This window comes from Lepidochelys kempii, chromosome 2, assembly GCF_965140285.1.
Source record: "Lepidochelys kempii isolate rLepKem1 chromosome 2, rLepKem1.hap1, whole genome shotgun sequence".
NCBI lineage: Eukaryota > Metazoa > Chordata > Testudines > Cheloniidae > Lepidochelys > Lepidochelys kempii.
The window spans coordinates 75199481-75220078 of NC_136381.1; the positions used below are offsets into that span (position 1 = coordinate 75199481).

Consider the following 20598-nt stretch of genomic DNA (forward strand, 5'->3'; position numbering starts at 1 on the left):
TTCCTGAGAAATCTGAAAATCCCTGTGTAATGCAGAGGGATTTCCTTTCTTCACTTAATTCTCATCCTGTCAGGAGTATTTCATATTATGACTCTTACATCACAAAAGTTTCTAGAAGCTGCTTTCACATCACATTTTAATTGCTGTTACCATTTTAGACAACAAAACCAAGCCAGAATTTGTCAGAACCAAGAGAACAGAAAAATCAGTGTGTTTTTTAGATCAAATTTGTTTTTAAACATTGTGAGGGGAGAACTCTAGGATACTACCCGAGAAAATTCTAACCTAAACTTCCTACTTTACTTCTGTGGAACTCTCTTAACTCCCCCATCACCACCAGCATACACCACAAGATGATCTTTAAAAATAATTTTCGTACTTACGCCCTGGCTACACTGGCAAGTTTCTGCGCAGTAAAGCAGCTTTCTACGCTTTAAGTCCCGAGGTGCACACACTGCCATGCCACGTAGTGCGCAGAAACTGCGCAGATGCAGCGCCGTAAAAAAAAACCACCCCGACAAGAGGCCTACAGCTTTCTGCGCCGGGAGTACAGCGCTGCGGTGCTAGAGTAGATACCCTGGTCGATCACAGCGCTGCGATTGGCCTCCGGGAGGTGTCCCACAATGCCTATTCTTGCCTCTCTGGCCATCGGTTTGAACTCTACTGCCCTGCCCTCAGGAGACCAACCGTCATCCCCACCCCGTCAATTCCTTTGGAATTTTGAAAGTCCCCTTCCTGTTTGCTCGGTGATGTGTGCAATGGTCTGAGGGCATCTTTCCAGGTGGCCATACCTCCTCCACGCAGCAGCTGATCCCCAGCTCAGAGCAATGCTGAGCTGCTGGACCTCATCAGCATTTGGGGAGAGCAGGCTGTTCAGTCCCAGCTGCGCTCCAGCTGTAGAAATTATGATACCTATGGACAGATTTCATGATGCATGACAGAAAGGGGCAATGACTGGGACACATTGCAGAGCAGGGTCAAAGTGAAGGAGCTGGGGAATGCCTACCACAAGGCACGGGAGGCAAACCGCTGCTCTGGTGCTGCACCCATGGGCTGCTGGTTCTACAAAGAGCTGGATGTGATACTTGGTGACAACCCCACCTCCACTAAGAAGCCCACTGTGGATACTTTGGTGGCTCACGTGCCAGTCCAGAATTGACTGAACCAGGAGGAGAAATCTTGGACGAGGATGTGGAGGGAGAGGGGGACCCAGATGCAGAGGATGACTCAGAGGTCAGAGATGCAAGCAGCCAGGAGCTCTTCTCTGCTCCGGAGGAGCCTAGCCAATCACAGCTGTCGGAGCCCGGCGAAGTGCAAACAGGAGAGGAGGCCCCTGGTAAGCAGCTTTGATTTTGGTAATCACTGAAGCGAGTTGTTGGGGGCAGGAGGGTTGCAGAAAGTAGGCTTGTGTCTGTATGATGTGCCTACCACCACATGCCTAGTCTGAGTGGTGGAACAGGCTGTTGATTGACTCCCTCACTTCACAGGAATCTGCCTCAGAGATCTCCAGGAAACTTTCCTGGAGATACTGGGCAATCATAGAATCATAGAATATCAGGGTTGGAAGGGACCCCAGAAGGTCATCTAGTCCAACCCCCTGCTCAAAGCAGGACCAATTCCCAGTTAAATCATCCCAGCCAGGGCTTTGTCAAGCCTGACCTTAAAAACCTCTAAGGAAGGAGATTCTACCACCTCCCTAGGTAACGCATTCCAGTGTTTCACCACCCTCTTAGTGAAAAAGTTTTTCCTAATATCCAATCTAAACCTTCCCCACTGCAACTTGAGTTCAATCCACTGCTGCAGGTTCTTTGGCAGAGCTGCTTTGTTTCTTGCCCCATTAATGGTAACTTTCCCGTGCCACTGTGCCATCACGGGGTGGGGTTGGGGTGGGGGGGGGCTGTTGCTGCACACAGGAGAGTTGCATAAGGGCCAGGGCAGAAGCCGCAGTCCTGGAGAAGACCCTCCCACATGCCCAGTGTACATTATGGTCCGGGAACACTGATTTACCCTGCCCCTGCAGCTATTCACCATTTTGGGAGTCTTGTGGCTCATGTGTGCTTGCCTGGGGTCAGCCAATTAGTGACAGGTATGTGAACAGTGGCTATGTTTTAAATAAGTGGTTTTCAAACTTTTTTTTCTGGCTACCCAGTTGAAGAAAATTGTTGATGCCCGCGACCCAGTAGAGCTGGGGATGAGGGGTTTGGGAGGGGCTCAGGGCTAGGGCAGAGGGTTGGGGTGTGGAGGTGAGGGCTGTGGGGTGGGGCCAGAAATGAGGGGTTCAGGGTGTGGGAGAGGGCTCTGGTCTGGGGGAGTATGAGAGGGGGTCAGGGCTCTGCGGTGGGGGTGCAGGCTCTGAAGTGGGCCAGAGATGAGGAGTTTGGGGTGCAAGAGGGGGCTCTGGGTTTGCGGGAGCTCAGGGCTAGGGCAGGGGGTTAGGGTATGAGAGGGCGTCAGGGCTCTGGGCTGGGGGTGCAGGCTCTGTGGTGGGGCTGGGGACGAGAGGTTTGGGGTACAGGAAGGGGCTTCAGGTTTGGGGGGGCTCAGGGCTGGGGCAGGCAATTGGAGTGTGGGATTGGTGCATGGACTTATCTCAGGTGGCTTCCAGTCAGCAGCACAGCAGGGATGCTAAGGCAGACTTCCTGCCTGTCCTGGCACCGTGGACTGTGCTGCGCCCTGGAAGCGGACAGCAGCAGGTCTGGTTCCTAGGCAGAGGCGCATAAGCGCTCTTCATGGCTTTTGCTCACAGACACCACCACCCCCCAGCTCCCATTGGCCAGGAACCGGCCAATGGGAGTGCGGAGCTAGTGCTCAGCATGGGGGCAGTGCGTGGAGCCCCGTGACCCCCCACCTAGGAGCTAGACCTGCTGCTGGCCACTTCTGGGGCACAGCACAGTGTCACAACAGGTAGGAACTAGTCTGCCTTAGCTGGGCAGCACCACTGACGGGACTTTTAATGGCCTGGTTGGCGGCGCTGACCAGAGCCGCCGCAACCCGTGCCTTACATTCTGTGACCCGACCTGCAGTTTGAAAACCACCGTTTTAAATAACTGAATCAGTGTTCTGTGAGTTTCAAACAATACTGCTTCTGTAAAATGTTGCATTTTGGCTTCACAGCGATGACCATGTGGGCCCATCCTCCCTCTTTCATATCACTGGCTGAATGGCTGCACAGAATTAGAAAGCGGCCACAAAGAACTAAGGAGGACTTTCTGCGTGAGGTTATGATGCTCTTTGTGGCCGAAAAACAGGAACTGAAGGATTTGCAGGACAGCGAGAAGAGGGACCGAAAGGAGAACGCAGCGTGCCAGAATGAAGCTACGGAGTGGCTCTTAAACATTATAGAGCGCCAAGCGGAAATGCTCCAGGAGATACTAGCACTGCAAACTGAGCAGCTTCCCGCCAGCCCTCCCCTGCAGCCGCTGTCACAAAACTCTTTCCCATGTCCCCCTAGACACCACGAACACACTCTTATCAACCTCCTGGCTCCAGTCTGTACCCGCTGCATTCCATTCCTGCCCTGTCACAGTCCAGCACTGCAGACTCCCAGTACCCACTGCACTCAACACTCGTCCCTCTGCAGTTTAGCCCCGTTGAAGAACAGTACTCACTGCACTGTACTCAAAAGGAGAAGGTTGGGTATGATCCCTGGACGTACACAAATCTTTAACTGTCCCGGGACCCCACGTCCTCTTGGGACCTGCCCTTCCCCCATCTCCCGCAGTGCTGATGTGTTTTTTTGTTTGTCTCTCTCCTCCAGTTGTTGTTTTTTAATAAAAGAATTGTGTTGGTTTGAAAGCAATCTTTATTCTATTAATGGAAAGCAAACGGAGTCCCGCAAAGCAACAGACAATTATCCTAAACCTTCATATTGCATCATCTGCACCAATCACAATCACCTCCTAGCATTACAAGCACTGCACTCCTGAGCATAGCAACAAATATTAGTGGCTTTCAGCTTCAAATTGCTGCCTCAAGGCATCCCTGATCCTTATGGCTCTGCGCTGCACCCCTCTGATAGCCCTGGTCTCTGGCTGTTCAAATTCAGCCTCCAGGTGCTGAGCCTCAGCAGTCCATCCCTGAGTGAAGCTTTCACCCTTGCCTTCACAAATATTATGTAGTGTGCAGCATGTGGCTATAAGCATAGGAATATTGTTATCAGCCAGGTCCAGCTTCCCATATAGGCAGCGCCAACGGGTCTTTAAACGGCCAAAAGCACACTCAACAGTCATTCTGCACTTGCTTGTCCTGTTGTTGAACTGCTCCTTGCTGCTGTCAAGGTGTCCCATGTAAGGCTTCATAAGCCACAGCATTAAGGGGTAGTTGGGGTCTCCCAGGATCACAAAGGGCATTTTGACTTCCCCTACGGTGATCTTCTGGTCCAGGAAGAAAATCCCAGCTTGCAGCTTCCTGAACAGTCCAGTGTTCCGAAAGATACATGCGTCATGCATCTTTCTGGAACGGCCTGCGTTAATGTCCATGAAACGCCGACAGTGATCCACAAGCGCCTGGAGAACCACTGAGAAATAACCCTTGCGATTAATGTACTCGGTGGCTAGGTGGTCTGGTGCCAGAATTGGTGTATCTGTGCCATTTATCACCCCTTTGCAGTTAGGGAAGCCCATTTGTGCAAAGCCATCCACAATGTCATACACGTTGCCCAGAGTCATGGTCTTTCGAAGCAGGATGCGATTAATGGCCCTCCACGCTTCCATCAACACGAGTTCAATGGTTGACTTTCCCACTCCAAACTATTAGTGACCGATCGGTAGCAGTCTGGAGTAGCCAGTTTCCACAGTGCAATTGCCATGCACTTCTCCAATGGCAGGGCAGCTCTTACTCTTGTGTCCTTCCGCCGCAGGGCTGGGGCAAGCTCATCACACAGTCCCATGAATGTGGCTTTCCTCATCCAAAAGTTCTGCAGCCACTGCTTGTCATCCCAGATGTGCATAATGATGTGATCCCACCATTCAGTGCTTGTTTCCCAAGCCCAAAAGTGGCGTTCCACTGTGGTCAGCACTTCCACGAATGCCACAAGCAATCTCGTGTCGTAGCTAGTACACGTGGCAAGATCAATGTCACGCTCCTCTTGCCTTTGTAGTTTAAGGAATAACTCCACTACCACTCGTGACGTGTTAGTCAGAGCAAGCAGCATATTGGTCAGCAGTTTGGGATCCACAAAACATTGAAATATGGTGCCAAATGTGGACGGAAGCACAGGGATTGCTGGGTTGCAGAGCAATGCATCACGGGGCATTGGGACAGAACCCAGGATGCCCCGCGACCCCCTCTGCCTTCCCACAACTCTTGGCGGCAGAAGAGTAAGAGTGTGGGATAGCTGCACCACTCCAAATATCACTGTAAGTGCCGCAAATGTGAACGCACTATTGCGCAGGCAGCTGACAGTGTGAACACACAAGAGCAGTTTCCCTTCAGTGCTCTCTGAGTGATGCTGTAACTACCGGCGCTGTAACTCTGCCAGTGTAGACATACCCTTAGATTGCTTTTGGCAACAAACTGGAAGAGGTATAGCTATACACAGCTGGGAGGTGTAATTCCCATCTCTTGGGTAGACATACATGGGCTAGCTCTGCTAGCGTACTAAAATTAGCAGTGTAGCTATGTCTACCTGCGCAGCAGGAGATGTTGTGATCAGTGGGCCTACAACTTTACTCTAATTGTAAACTCAACTGGTGAAAAGCAGATAAAGATTCATGAATTTTCACAATGATCACTTGTATAAAACTGTTTAAAAAAAGATGTGAGGAGACAAAGACTGAATAAAGAGGGTTTACTGATCCCACTCAAAGACTATGTTAAGATTATGACTGGTAAACAAAAGAGCAGAAAACCAAAAATCAAGGAACCAACTCTGGAAATTAGGCCTACTTTGTGGTCAAAATAATGAGAGGATGGCTATTTCGCTCATCACTCCCTTCGGTGTCTTTAAAAAGAGACCATGGGGGAGAACAAGGAGACCTTTTACCATCACTGCAGCAGAAGGATTGTTGTCATGACACCAGACCTTGATACTCCACCGGCGACATTTGACCATCATCGCTGCACCAGTGAGGAACCCAACCTGATACACAAGAGATCCTGCTCTGTGTTCCCCTCCTTTGTGTGCTTCTTTCTGTCCCTCCTCCCCCCACCCTGTTCAGCTTTTCACTGGATCATTAAATCAACTGTACGGTTCAGATAAGGCAGTCCATCCAGCTCTGCCTAGACTGAGAAGGACCAGTGAAGGAGAGGGACCTGACTAGCCAACCAGTTGATACATTTCTGATGGGGAGGTGAGTCAGTGTCCAGAGCAACAGCTGTTGTGGCTGACCTGCCAGCCCAAAGCATCCATCCGTGACTGACCAGCCGCGCCGTATACTGAGATCAGCAGTAAAAGCCGTATTTTACTCATCTTTATTATCCTCTCTCTTCTCTCCCTTCTGTGTCTGTCTGTTTTGTCTAAGGCAGGAAAATGACTGTCATTTGCAATTCAGAAACTAACCCTTTCTTCCCCACCAAGAAGGACTGTTTGACTGAATAAGAGACTTTAACCAACATTCACTGTCCCCAGAAAGGACTTTAATCAGTTTTGATTGTTTGTTTTGCAGAAACAGTTTCAGTTCTAATGATCTTTACCTCATTTTGATTCTTTTCCTTTTGTGTATTTCAGTCAATAACTTTCTAACCTTTGGTCCAAGTGTTACAGTGTGTTTGTCATGGTATTAAACACACTAAGGTCTCTGTATATCAAACCCCAGTCCTTGGTTAACAGTGTTTAAGCTGGACAATGACTGAGTTATTTTAACACCTTTGGCCCACATATATTCCATCTTGATTAGTACAACAGAGAGATTAGCCACCTGAGTACAATCCCATCCAACCCCTGGGCACAGGTGCAGCTACACAGCAAATCTTAGTGCGCTAGCTCAAGCAGAGCTAGCAAAAGTACATCTACTCAGGGTGGAAATTACACTATGCAACTGCTGTGCAGACATACCCTAATGTGGGTTTTTTCCTGAGTGGGATGTTTAACAAAACTTTTCATTTCCTCTCTTAGGAAGATTGTTGAGTTCTCTTCAGCCAATATTGGGTTAACTTTTTTAATGTATGCAATTCTACAATATACATGCATCCAGAGACTACAATATGTATATTTTATCAATTAAAAATCAATACTGTTCATATGCTGTAATTACCATGCTGTAATCAGACGTTTCCTTACTGTACATTTTCTAAACCAGTCTAGTCCTGAAGTTCTACAGGTTTAGGATGCTTTCAAAAGACAGCTCTCCTCTTCTCCGAGAGCTCCCAGAAATGGATTCAAATTCAAAAGGAAGCTGATTTACAAAACATGCATAAAAAGAATTGGGTTGATAATTGTGAGATTCAGAAATCAGTTGGATATTTTACACAATATATTTTAAAATTTACAGATCAGTAATGTTTTACTATGAATTAAAACAGAAGTTTTGGGGTTGTTTAAAAAAAACCACAACCCAAACCAGTTAGACTTATGACTGGTAATTCTTGTTGTAATTTAGGTTCCCCAACTTGCTTGCAGAGGGGAATCAGTTGTGTGAAATAAGGAGAGAGCTACCTTACATTAGACTCTCCCGGTTAATTCTCATTGCCCCAAACAATTGTTTTTCCTTACATTTTCAATTATAATCTGTAAGGGACTGGGGCCTAGGCTATCTGGCCCAGCAGTCATAACTGGGCTGGTGTCCACAGGTCAAGGATGGCCACAAGGCAGTAGTCAGTGAGCAGGGATCAAAGTAATCACTAGGGCTGGGATCAATAGGCAAGAGTCAGGGTCAGAGCCAGGCCAGGATCATAAACCAGAGGTAACTGCCAGGCTGGAATCAGGAGACAAGAGTCAGTGTCAGGCTGGGCTCACAACCAGAGATCAGAGGTAGCTACTAGGCTAGACTCAGATGGCAAGAGTCAGGCTGAGGTTGGAGACTGGAGATCAGAAAGCAAGGTGAGGTCTAGAGTCAGAACAAGCCAAAAATCTATGTGATTACCCAGACAACATCCTGGGCCACCCTCCAGGGCTAAATAGAGAGCATGGGCTACAGGGTGCTGTCACTCTGGATCCTTTGGGTGGTACTTCCTGCAGTGCCTAATTAACCTACATAGTCTCCAAGTGGCAATATCAGCTGCCCCAGGCTCTACAGTTGTAGGTTCTATTTCCACAGATTCTTACAAAATTGCATTGTTGTGGTATTTGTATCAGTAAAATTTATTTCAAACAGCCACTCCCAAATTATTCTAAATCAAGGAACTCACATGCTCTGTTATCTGTTGAAGATAAGTGCCATAGCAAGTTCAGAATACATTTCTAATTCAAGATAACTGTACTGTAGATGTCTTGTTTTGTTTTTGAATACAGCTTAGTGTGAAATCTTCCCTGTCACTGTTTTACATATTGCTGAGGCTATCGTTACTGTAGTACTTGGGTGTTATTTACTTTAATTTAGAACTAATATCAGTTTCCCCTGGAGAGAGGAACAAAGCTGTCATTTCTTAACATCACCTAGACAGATCAAAGTCACTTACCAGAGTCAACCATTGGGGCCTGGGTCCGTCTCCTCTCCTGGGTCCAGTTTTGGAACTGTAAAAAATCTTAAGGCCAGTCTCCAATTTCATTATTTACAAAATGAGTGAACTCATGGCTCCATGGAAGTCAATGGCAAAAGTAGACCCAGAATTTCAGTCTACGCCTCTTAGCCTTGAAGATGTAGCCTCATGTAAACTGCTTACTCTGTGAAAGTCTGTCACTGATTTTTCCTGAAAACTCAGGTTCATACTGCTCATGGTCACATACACAGCTTCCAGCGTTGGCCTTTGTGGCCCATGAAAGACACTCAGCCGTGGTTCCCTACATTCTTGGAGGACCCTAGATCAACTAAAATCTATATGCTATGCTCTAACTGGCCTCTCTGAACTGCAGCAAGCACTTACTCCTGGGGGAATTCTGCTCCAAAAAATTAAAAATTCTGCAACAAAAAATTAAAAATTCTGCACACAATATTTTAAAATTCTACAAATTTCTGCATATTTTATTTGTTAAAATAACACAATATAATCACACCAGTTTCAATTATTTTTGGTCATTTATTTCAAAATACCTGTCAGCAAGTATGTCTGTAACAATACAGACAACAAAAAAGATTCAGAAAATGTTTTTTGACAAATAGATTCCTTACTAGGCATATTAATACAGAACTCTGAGATAATAATTCATTTAAACTACAATACAGAACCATATTTCCCATACTCCCCAGAAGCAGTGCAAAGGCTGGGGGGAGTCAGCGGTATCAGAGGAGCTGAGGGAGAGGGAAATAATTGCTGGGAAGGAGCTTGGGTGTGAACTTGGAGGGTTTCTGGGTATGGGTGGGAAAAGTATGGAATAGTTTTTTTGGGCAGGGGCAGGGAGGAACTGTTAGGAAGCTTCCCCCATGCAGACTCTGGCTGACCCTTAGCCTCTCCCATTCAGTCAGGCACATGTGTCCCTCCACCTCCACTCAGACACCCACTCCCCGCATCCCCATGTGTCTCTGTGCCCCCACTCAGCTACCCCTGTCCCTATGTGGCCCTGTACCCCCTCCCCATCACCATGTGGCACTGCACCTCCCTCCCGCCTGTAGTCCTGCACCTCCACTCCCATTCAGCCCCTGCCCCAGTCTGTCCTCCCACACTAGTCCTTATGAGCCCCTGTCTGACCCCGCAGCACCCCACGCTCTCTGTCTCCTGATCTAGCCTGACAGGCACTGTGAAGAAGGCAGACTCTTTCTCTTCCTTTGCTGGCTGGGAGTGGCTGCTGTGTTCTATCCCCACAGCACCCTCTGGTGTAAAAAGGCAAAACTGCAGCAACTTTTCAGCAGAAGCTTTTCTACGTGCAAAAAATGTAAAATATGCGGAGCTCATTAATTATGTGCCTGTGCAGTGATGCAGAATTCCCCCAGGAATAAAGCTCTGTCACAGTTGCCAGCCAGTTGCTTGCCTCTGCAGAGCAATTAATGTGGCTTCAGGCCACAAGGAGAGACCACTCAATATTGTGAGAGGCAGCCTGGTCTAATGGTCTAAGCAGAGGTCTGGGATTTTGGAGCAAGGAATTCCTGCATTCTAATTCCTTTGTGGCCTGGACCAAGTTACTTCAATTTCCCCAGCTGTTAAATGATGAAATTAATACTACTTACTTCTTAGGGATGCTGACACTACTAATTAGTTAAAGTTAGCAATGTGCTAAGCACTATTAGCAAGAGCAGTGAGGCACAGACCTCAAAGAAACAAGGCAATAAAGGTATGAGAAAGGGTGACAGAAAAGTGAAACTGTAGGGCAATGTTGTTCTCTCATGTTACATTACTTAGGGCACACAAGTGTCTGGCATCAGCCGTGCAGACATTCACTGGGAAGAAATCCTAGCTTCATTGAAGTCAATGGGAGCTTTGCCATTGACTTAAAGGAGCCAGGAGTTTTACCCCGGTATCTAAGATGTTTTAAAAGTGAGCTAAGGTTTCATGTTTAAATGTGATTTTATTAATGATGAGTACAACCTAACTAATGTCCCAGCGGCAATTTACACTGGAATCAATAGGGCTCCAAGCAGGTGAAGCAGTCCACCCGCAGAGAAATTCCAGGATCAAGGCTTATTTTAGAAAGTACTATTCAGTGACAAACTCAGCTGAATATTATAGTATGGCTGATAGATGGGTAGAGTTTGGAGTCAGTATACCTATGTTCTAGTCTTACTTTTGCCGCTGACTTGCATGCAACCTTGGACAGTTCATTTAACCTTTCTGTAATCTGTGTCCTTATTTTTAAAATGGTGATAAAGAGACTGACCCAGCTTTGTCAAGCACACTGATATCTACATGTTTCAGAGTAGCAGCCGTGTTAGTCTGTATTCACAAAAAGAAAAGGAGTACTTTTCTCTAAGGTGCCACAAGTACTCCTTTTCTTTTTGATATCTACATGTCAGCCAGTGCAATATAAGTGCTAGGCACATCAGACTGTATAAGAAACTGGAGTTTTTATTGTATTGTATAATATTTGACATACTAATATATCATGACATAAGGCCTAATCTTGCACCACTGATTTCAATGGAAGCAGGATCAAGCCCATAAAGAAATGCCATATGAGGGCTCATCATTAAGGCTGAGTGTTCAGTAACTTTTTCAACTGCATTTATGTTAGTTTCTTGCCTGGATTCATAATGAATGTCATACACACAGTACATACATACCAGTAGTATGAAACTTAAACGTAAAGGGCCTGACTCATGACTCTAGTACACCAGTTTTATACCTGTGTGACTCAAACCCAAGATTCTCTCCCCCCTACAACATAGCTGGTAGAAACACTCACGGAGTACCCCACACAGCTAGTCATGAACTGTGTAGCCCACGTTAATGAATAGTTAAATCTCATAGCACAATTAATCAGTCTGTAACAGTCCACAATACTTACATTTTGTAACTGTGCTGAGTGGGTGGGGACTTATATAATTAATGTAAAAAACAATAGTTTAAAACATAGTCATTAGGATTTACCATGATACACTTGGCAGTATACTTAGGCAGCCTTTTTAAAGAAAAACAGTCTTTGCCAACTGTTAATAATGAGTTTGCAAGTTATGCTTAACACCACAAAATTAAGGGCATGGAGCTTAATCAGTTTAAACAAAAAGTTGTTCCAGAACAATGTTAACTCCAAGACTGTAGTTCAGAAAACTGCTGAAAATAAAAGAGAGGAACTTTCTGGACAGCTGTTAGATGGCAATTTATTAAACTTTTTAAAGAAGGACATGGTGTGTTTGTTTGTGGCCTTTGTTCTTCACTGCTAATTCCTTCTGACTTTCAACTGTACAAGAGTAAAAGATTATGGAGCTGATTCTCTGGTCATACCAATTTTACATCGGTGTATTTCCACTGACTTCATTACACTTATAGCTGATTAAGGCTCTGATCCTGGAAACAGATGTGCAGGTGCTGACCTTTACATACTGAAGTCAGCAGAATTTTATACTTGTGTAAAAATGGTGTGAGGGGAAAATGAGCTGTACAGCCTTTTACAATGCACAAATAAAATTCAGAGGAAACTAGCTGAGAAGAACAAAGGTCTCAAAAACAAAAAAGTCCCCTTGTTTTTCTTCTAAAAGATTTAATAAATTTCCCTCTAACAGATTCCCAAAACCACTCTCTTGTTTTTCAGCAGTTTTTAGGTTGTGAAATCAAGAGGATTCCTTGTGGGTGTCACCAGCACATCTCCTTCCAGGATCAGGGCCTGATACTGTTATAAGTGAGAGCAGAATCAGGAATGTTTGCGTATGCATAACATTGATGTAAACTATTGTTGGTATACATTATAACACACAAAAACTGTACATGGAGCAGATTACAATGAGACACAATTGGGGGGCCACATACACAGTGTCACATTCATAATTTATGTGCTCAGGCAGTGGGTGAGGGGTAATTTTGTATTTACTCCTACTCTTGCATGAGTGTAGCTACTTATTTTGGTTATAACTAAATCTCTCTCTAATGGGACAGTACAGAATTTTGCACTTTATGCACTGCTGTTTATAAACATGAGGAATTCATTTTCATATTTTATTGCAATCATAATCATAACTTGACCATAAATTCTGTTCTTGTGGTAAAACAATAAACACTACCAATACATTCAGTGCTGATATTGGGTAAATATGGGAAATTTGCCATTGACTTTAGTGGGAGCAGGATCAAGCTCTAAGAGTTGGCAGTGGTTATCATTGAAGAGGTGGTACAAAGTCATAAGTTATGGAACTGAATTTGAACACACACTAACACATCTTTTGTCAACAGGTTACCTTTTTTTAAAAAAAAGGACACAGCACTAATTTTTTACACTTTTTATCACTTCATTAGTGAATAGTGTACCGGGTGTCAAAAGTGTGACAGATCCCCATAATGTGTTTGTCCCATGGTGTTGGTGATACATATGCAATATATGCTAACATTCAACTGAAAGCTTAGAAAAATACTGTTGGATTCTACAGCAATGATGGAGTTAAAGCTGAAAACGTTTTCCTTTTTTTAAAAAAATATTATATAACCATCCCCAATGCTGGAATAATAGGGAAAAATGGCAGCAAAGTGTTCAAAAGAGAACAGTAACTTACACAACTTTGAGCTTGAGACAGGACTGAAAGTCTAGAAATAATAAGCTTATGATGTTGTTTCAACACATTCTATTTCATGAACCTCTCATTTCAAAACCTTCTAGGTCACTGATAAATATCAGGATTTATCAAGTGACATTTATTCACACTAGTGTTTAAACACCATCTGAAACATTGCATATACTAAGAAATGAATTCCTATGCACATTTATGAGGTTCATCTGACCACAGTACCTCTAAAAGCTTAATTTAATTTTTAAGTAATAATTATTCTATGGGTAAAGGCTATTACAGTATAGTATGATCTAACTATTCTGCAGTGACTAGGATATTCATTGCAAATTATTAAAGTTTGTGAATTAGCAAGTAAGTGGACAGACAATTACAAATACAAAGATAATGCATTATCAAGTATATTTCAATCATTTATTTAGCCAGTTTTCAGTTACTTGATGATAATACTTCATAGCACACCCGTGAAAGTGCTCCCTGATACATTTGGTAAAAATTATAGACTCCACTAAGTTAAATTTCTAGAAAAAACTTACAGAGCTGGTGTTTAAAGATGCTAGAATTTTATTAATCAGAGCTAGATTCATCTGTCCCTCTTCCAATCGGCCTGTATGTACACACATACACAAACATCTTACAACTGCCAGAATCATCAATGGAACGGCAAGTACGTTTAAAGCCTAGTGACCGGCAACGTGCACCTTCACCATTGAAAAAAACCCAACCCCACAGAAAAGCTGAAGTACAGTAAAAGTCAAATAACATATGTCGCAGGCCTATGAAAAATTCCCTGTGCTCCCCCCGTCTCCCCACATACACACTCTCCCTCTCTGCACATGAATGTATATATTGGTAATGTTTGGTAATGGAATGCATGATGCCAATAACCATCAGACCTTATCAAAAAGGGAGCTCTCCCACCGGGACCTACTTAATAGCAGACACCAAGTTATCACCCCCATTTCCCCCTTCTTACCACCTCAAGAATTCAGTATCAGCATCCCTCTCTCTGTGTAGCAGGGCAACTCCAGCTTGGGTATTTCATACATTGGAAAAATGAATGCATAACAACGTACCAATGCAAATATGAGTCACCCAAAATATATTTATATCTAAGTGGGCAACAGGCTGAATAACCCTCTCCCTGCCAGCACATCCTTCCCCTTAGCCATTTCCACTGACACCGCAGTGCATTGCAACACTAGCAGCCGCCTCTGGCTCAGAAATTTTCATCCCTCCCTCCCTCCCTCCAATATTAAATACTCCTCAGGCTCTTTGCAGTGGTGGGAACCATCCTTAATGGAGGCTTCAGAATCCTCTGCGAGCCTTTTGGCTTTTGCCTGGGAAAAGGGGGGGAGGGAAAGGAGAGGTGAGGGACAAGATGAGTGAAGGAATGAATGAATTGCTACCTCCAGAAAGGCTCTGTGGGCTGATGCTTGCTCCTGCTCCTGCTGCTGCTGCTGCTGCTGTCACAGCGGATCAGCTGATATTTACCTGTGAGGTAATGCACACTCTGTAAGGTCACCATGCACCCACTGAAATAGAGTGCAAAGCAGGAGAGAGGCAGAGAGAGGGAGCTGCTGCCGCCGCTTCCCGCTGCGAGCCGAGAGGCGGCACCGCGCGCAGGCGGCTGATGCGGCTGCAGCTCCTGGCACATGCGGCAGGTGTCAGGGCCGAAGCTGCCCTGCCTCAGACGGTGCCCATCGCGCGTCTGCCCATGCTCCGGCCCCCGCGCTCGCCCTCATCATGGGCGTGTGCGCAGCCTCTGCACATGCCTAGTGGGCCCGGGAAGCCACGGGGAAGCCGCTGCCCGGCCCCGGCCCTGCGCCTGGAGGAGTCTCGCCGCCCTTCCCCGAACGCACCGTGGCCCTGCCGGAGCCGCGCGGGGAGCGGAGCGGAGCAAGGGGCCGGCGGGAGGACGTGTTGGGGGATGGGGGAGCAGGTGGGACTGGGGGCAGGGAGCGCAGCAGATCTGGGGGTGGGGGGAGCAAATCGGGGGCCAAGCGGTCGGGGGATGGGCGCTCAGGTGCGGGGGATTTAGGAGCCGCGGGGGGCGCAGGAGCAGATCGGGGGAGGAGCGGGTCAGTGGGGCGCATTGGCAGGATCGCAGCTCGGGGCCGATCAGCTGGGGATGTCGGGGGGGGTGGTGAGGGGGGCGCAGCTTGGGGGTGGTGGTGAGGGGGGCGCAGCTTGGGGGTGGTGGTGAGGGGGGCGCAGCTTGGGGGGGGTGCGCGGGTAGAGAGGCAGAGCCCGAGCGTGGGGCGCTTGATGGAGGAGCAGCAGATCAGGAGGGGGCTGCACATACTGGGGGTGGGGGGGTTGGATTGTCAGTATCCGAACCCAAATGCGGAGTGACATACAAAGTCACAGCGCATCACGTAGGAAATGTCCCTTGTGCTGGAACCCCAGTTCGTCCCCTCTTCTGATCCATTGTTAGCTGGGCAGTGACGTCACCCTGTTTCCCCTTGAACATTACCTCCCAGGAGGGGCGGGTTTTGTTCCAAGGGCCTTAGAACCTGCATTGTACAAGGGAATCAGTAAAGCTATAGAAGAAAGAGGTTCACTTTTTAGTGACTTCCTGGTCACGTATTAAAGAATTTTCTGTAGTATCTGGCTGATGAATCTTGCCCATATGCTCAGGGTTTAGCTGATTGTCATATTTGGGGTCGGGAAGGAATTTTCCTCCAGGGCAGATTGGAAGGCCCTGGAGGTTTTTCGCCTTCCTCTGTAGCATGGGGCACGGGTCACTTGCTGGAGGATTCTCTTCTCCTTGAGGTCTTCAAACTACAATCTGAGGACTTCAATAGCACAGATATAGGTGTGAGGTCTTTTTTAGGAGTGGTGGATGAAATTCTGTGGCCTGCATTGTGCAGGAGGTCAGACTAGATGATCATAATGGTCCCTTCTGACCTAAATATCTATGAATCTATTAATCTAATTCAAATGTTTGGCTGTTTTAATATTTGTTTGCTAATTTGCATGTGGTCTCCCTAATTAGTAATGGTTCTACTAATGTCAGAAAATGTGCCACCTTGTATAAATGTTAGTAATTGTTTTGCTAATGAAGTACTTTGTCAATTCCACCTCATTATTTTGCAAAAATTTATAAACCTGTTCTGGTGATGTGTAATATCTGTGTCTGTTTAAATTGACAGATAAGCTATTTTCATGACATTAGTTAACAAAAAATATTACAACCCTTCCTGAACAGAATTTTTCCTGTGAGAGGGAAGCCACTTATAGTACTAGAACCTTGAAGATTTAATGTATTTTCTTTCCTAAGTGCTAATGTATTTTGAATCACATTTTTCACCTCCACACTCAGTCCTCATATAGCCCTCTTATTTGAGCTACAGTGGGAAGAGCAGATTTAAGCCTTAGTACATTGAATTACAGTATGTATAGAACCACATTGTCCTATTTCCCAACTTTAAACGCATGAACCTACATACAGATTTAGACCCTGCTCCTGTAGGGAGTCGTGTGTGCTTAGCTTTATTCATATGAGCAGTTCCCTTTAAGTCAATGGGACTGCTCATATGAGGAAAGGTGAGCATGTGTATAAGTGTAGGATTGCAGCCTCACACTATAAGTAGCCCGATGTTGATGAACCAGTCACAGCTTCTATTGACTGCAGCACTTCTGAAAATCATGACACTTACACTTAGAAGCCTAAATATGATTTTAGGAGAATTAACATTAGGCATTCAGGTTTGAAAATGTTGGCCCTAGTATCAAAGTAATGTGATTCCCATGCTCCCCAAACATGGCTTGTCCAACTGTTCGGAACCCATTCAGTGTGGGGGTTTAATACTGCAAGGTGCTCAAGGCTCAGCACTTGGCAGGATCGGGTTCTAAAGTGCTCATCTCCTTCCTCTATCACACATTACCTGAAAATTAGAAGCAGCTATCTTTATGACAGATCTAATACATGCAGTGTTTCAAACAATAATATTTGAAAGTGATGTTTCTGTTCTGCTTTTGCAGATTTTCCCATCTGCTTTGGGCTACACATGAAAATTGTTAACTGACATTGTGTGTAATTCTTTAGCTCCACTGCTTATGTCAGAACAAAGAACACTTGAGAGACTGATGCTGCCAGTCATTACTCCTCACACAACTTCAGGGGGATTCTTTGTAGGCAGAAGGGTCTGTGCTAAGTGTACCTTGTTGTAGGATTGGGGGCTTAATTAATACAAGCACAATGACAACACAATGACAAGCACATTGACAACTGGTTGAGGGGAAGTGTGATTATGCTGCAGGCCAAAATATGGGTTGTGAGGTATTTTGGGGTGTTATATATGTGAATATATGAATAGTCTATATGATGCTCTACCTTAAAAAGAGCAATTTTATGGAAAGCATGTAAAAGAGGAGAGAGGGGAGGCATTAGCGATTGAGGGCCTGATTCTCATTTACCTTTAGAACCCTTTACACTCAATTTAATGGCCCTTTTACACCGTTCTAGTGTCCCACAATTCATAGATCCCAGCAGTTGGACAAAGCACAATGGGATATTTGCCCAGAATGCTGAGCACTTATTTCTAAATATGTCAGTGCTGTTTGTATGCACTGATTCAGAGGGAAGTGGGTAAAACCCAGCTGTGTGAATGCAATTGTTTTGAAACAGTTAGCTTAATCTGCAAAAACCACACCCTGTGAATAAATCCTTTGTGTAAATGAGAATCGGGTCCATAATCAAGAGAGGAGTCCAAGGCAATAGGAGACACAATGAAAGAAGGTGCATAGTGAGAATGGTAAAAGGATGTGATACAGGCATGGCAGATACCACAGAGGATAGCCTGGTGTTATGCTCTTCTTTGGCAGAACCTAGGGGGCATAGGGGGGATATCCGAAGCAGGGAGCCTGCTAAACAACCAGTGGGGCCACTGGATGATCAAGCTGCTAAAGGAGTACTCAAGGACGATAAGGCCATTGCGGAGAAACTAAATAAATTCTTTGCATCGGTCTTCTCCCTCACATCCCCAGCCGTGATTCCCTGAGCCATTCTTTTTAGGGGACAAATCTGAGGACCTGTCCCAGATTGAGGTGTCATTAGAGGTGGTTTTGGAACAAATTGATAAACTAAACAGTAATAAGTCACCAGGACCAGATGATAGTCACTCAAGAGTTCTGAAGGAACTCAAACGTGAAATTGCAAGACTACTAACTGTAGTCTGTAACCTATCATTTAAATCAGCATCTGTACCAAATGATTAAAGGATAGCTAATGTGACACTAATTTTTTTAAAAAGGGCTCCAGAGGTGATCCCGGCAATTTCAGGCCGGTAAGCCTGACTTCAGTACCAAGCAAACTGGTTGAAACTATAGTCAAGAACAAAATTGTCAGGCACAGATAAACATAATTTGTTGGAGAAGAGTCAACATGGTTTTTGTAAAGGGAAATCATGCCTCACCAATCTGCTAGCATTCTTTGAGGGAGTCAACAAGCATGTAGACGAGGGGAATCCAGTGGATATAGTGTACTTAGATTTTCAGAAAGGCTTTGACAAGGTCCCTCACCAAAGGCTCTTAAGCAAAGTAAGCTGTCATGGGATAAGAGGGAAGGTCCTCTTATGGATTGGTAACTGGTTAAAAGATAGGAAACAAAGGGTAGGAATAAATGGTCAGTTTTCAGAATGTAGAGAGGTAAATAGTGGTGTCCGCCAGGAGATTGTACTGGGCCCAGTCCTATTCAACTTATTTATAAATGATCTGGAAAAAGGAGTAAACACTGAGGTGGCAAAATTTGCAGATGATACAAAACTACTCAGGATATTTAAATTCCAGGCAGACTGCGAAGAACTACAAAAGGATCTCTCAAAACTGGGTGAGTGGGCAACAAAAAGGCAGATGAAATTCAGTGTTGATAAATGCAAAGTAATGCACATTGGAAAATACAATCCCAACTATACATATAAAATGATAGGGTCTAAATGAGCAGTTACCACTCAAGAAAGATCTTGGAGTCATTGTGGATAGTGCTCTGAAAACATCCCCTCAATATGCAGCGGCAGTCAAAAAAGCCATAAGGATAGATAATAAGGCAGAAAATATCACATTGCTAATAGCCATTGAAGGACCTATCCTCCATGAATTTATCTAGTTCTTTTTTGAACACTATTATAGTTTTGACCTTCACAACATCCCCTGGCAACAAGTTCTGCAGGTTGACTGCACGTTGAATGAAGAAGTGTAGCAGATCAACGCTCACCGGCACAGCACCTCCTGCTGGTCATCTGGGCACTAGCTCTTTTCCAACCTCAGAGCACCCTCTGCTGGCCAGTGTCTCGCCTGCCCCATGTCTGTCTTGGATCCCGGTGCCCTTTACCTTGGGGTTCTGCCCCAGCAGTACCCCCACACTCTGGGTCTTCCCTCCCAGAGGAACCCCAAACCCTCTAGGCCCACCTTGCCTTTGTGGCTACTGCCAGTTGTCATCTAGCCCTCTTTCACTGGGGTAAAAATGCAGTTTGTAATGGCCACTCATCACTGGCAAGGGGGCTGGACCAGCTGCCTTTCCCTTCAGCCCTGGTACCTCCCTAGGCCTTTACCAAGGCCTCAGCCTGGGGAGTTGTCAAGGTTCCTCCCCCACTCTGAACTCTAGGGTACAGATGTGGGGACCTGCATGAAAAACCTCCTAAGCTTCTCTTTACCAGCTTAGGTCAAAATTTCCCCAAGGTACAAAATATTCCACCCGTTGTCCTTGGACTGGCCGCTACCACCACCAAACTAATACTGGTTACTGGGGAAGAGCTGTTTGGACGCGTCCTTCCCCCCAAAATACTTCCCAAAACCTTGCACCCCACTTCCTGGACAAGGTTTGGTAAAAAGCCTCACCAATTTGCCTAGGTGACTACAGACCCAGACCTTTGGATCTTAAGAACAATGAACAATCCTCCCAACACTTGCACACACACCCCTTTCCTGGGAAATGTTAGATAAAAAGCCTCACCAATTTGCATAGGTGACCACAGACCCAAACCCTTGGATCTGAGAACAATGAAAAAGCATTCAGTTTTCTTACAAGAAGACTTTTAATAAAAATAGAAGTAAACAGAAATAAAGAAATCCCCCCTGTAAAATCAGGATGGTAGATATCTTACAGGGTAATTAGATTCAAAAACATAGAGAACCCCTCTAGGCAAAACCTTAAGTTACAAAAAAGATACACAGAAATAGTTATTCTATTCAGCACAATTCTTTTCTCAGCCATTTAAAGAAATCATAATCTAACACATACCTAGCTAGATTACTTACTAAAAGTTCTAAGACTCCATTCCTGGTCTATCCCCGGCCAAGACGACTACAGACAGACACAGACCCTTTGTTTCTCTCCCTCCTCCCAGCTTTTGAAAGTATCTTGTCTCCTCATTGGTCATTTTGGTCAGGTGCCAGCGAGGTTACCTTTAGCTTC

At 45.4% G+C, this 20598-nt stretch overlaps 1 protein-coding gene across 17 annotated transcripts in view; it reads right to left on the bottom strand.

The window, feature by feature from the left end:
- DTNA (dystrobrevin alpha) overlaps window positions 1–14946 on the bottom strand; it is a 310433-nt gene extending 295487 nt beyond the window's left edge. For 4 of the 17 annotated variants that reach the window (XM_073331258.1, XM_073331257.1, XM_073331256.2 and 1 more), the window contains exon 1: window positions 14591–14914. In XM_073331258.1, coding sequence (XP_073187359.1) covers window positions 14591–14838 — 248 coding nt within the window. In that variant the 5' untranslated portion in view covers window positions 14839–14914. Of the gene's footprint in view, window positions 1–14590 lie in introns of all 17 variants that reach the window. The other 13 variants (XR_012157223.2, XM_073331260.1, XM_073331261.2 and 10 more) reach the window with 7 other exon arrangements.
- Between the last annotated feature and the right edge of the window lie 5652 nt (window positions 14947–20598).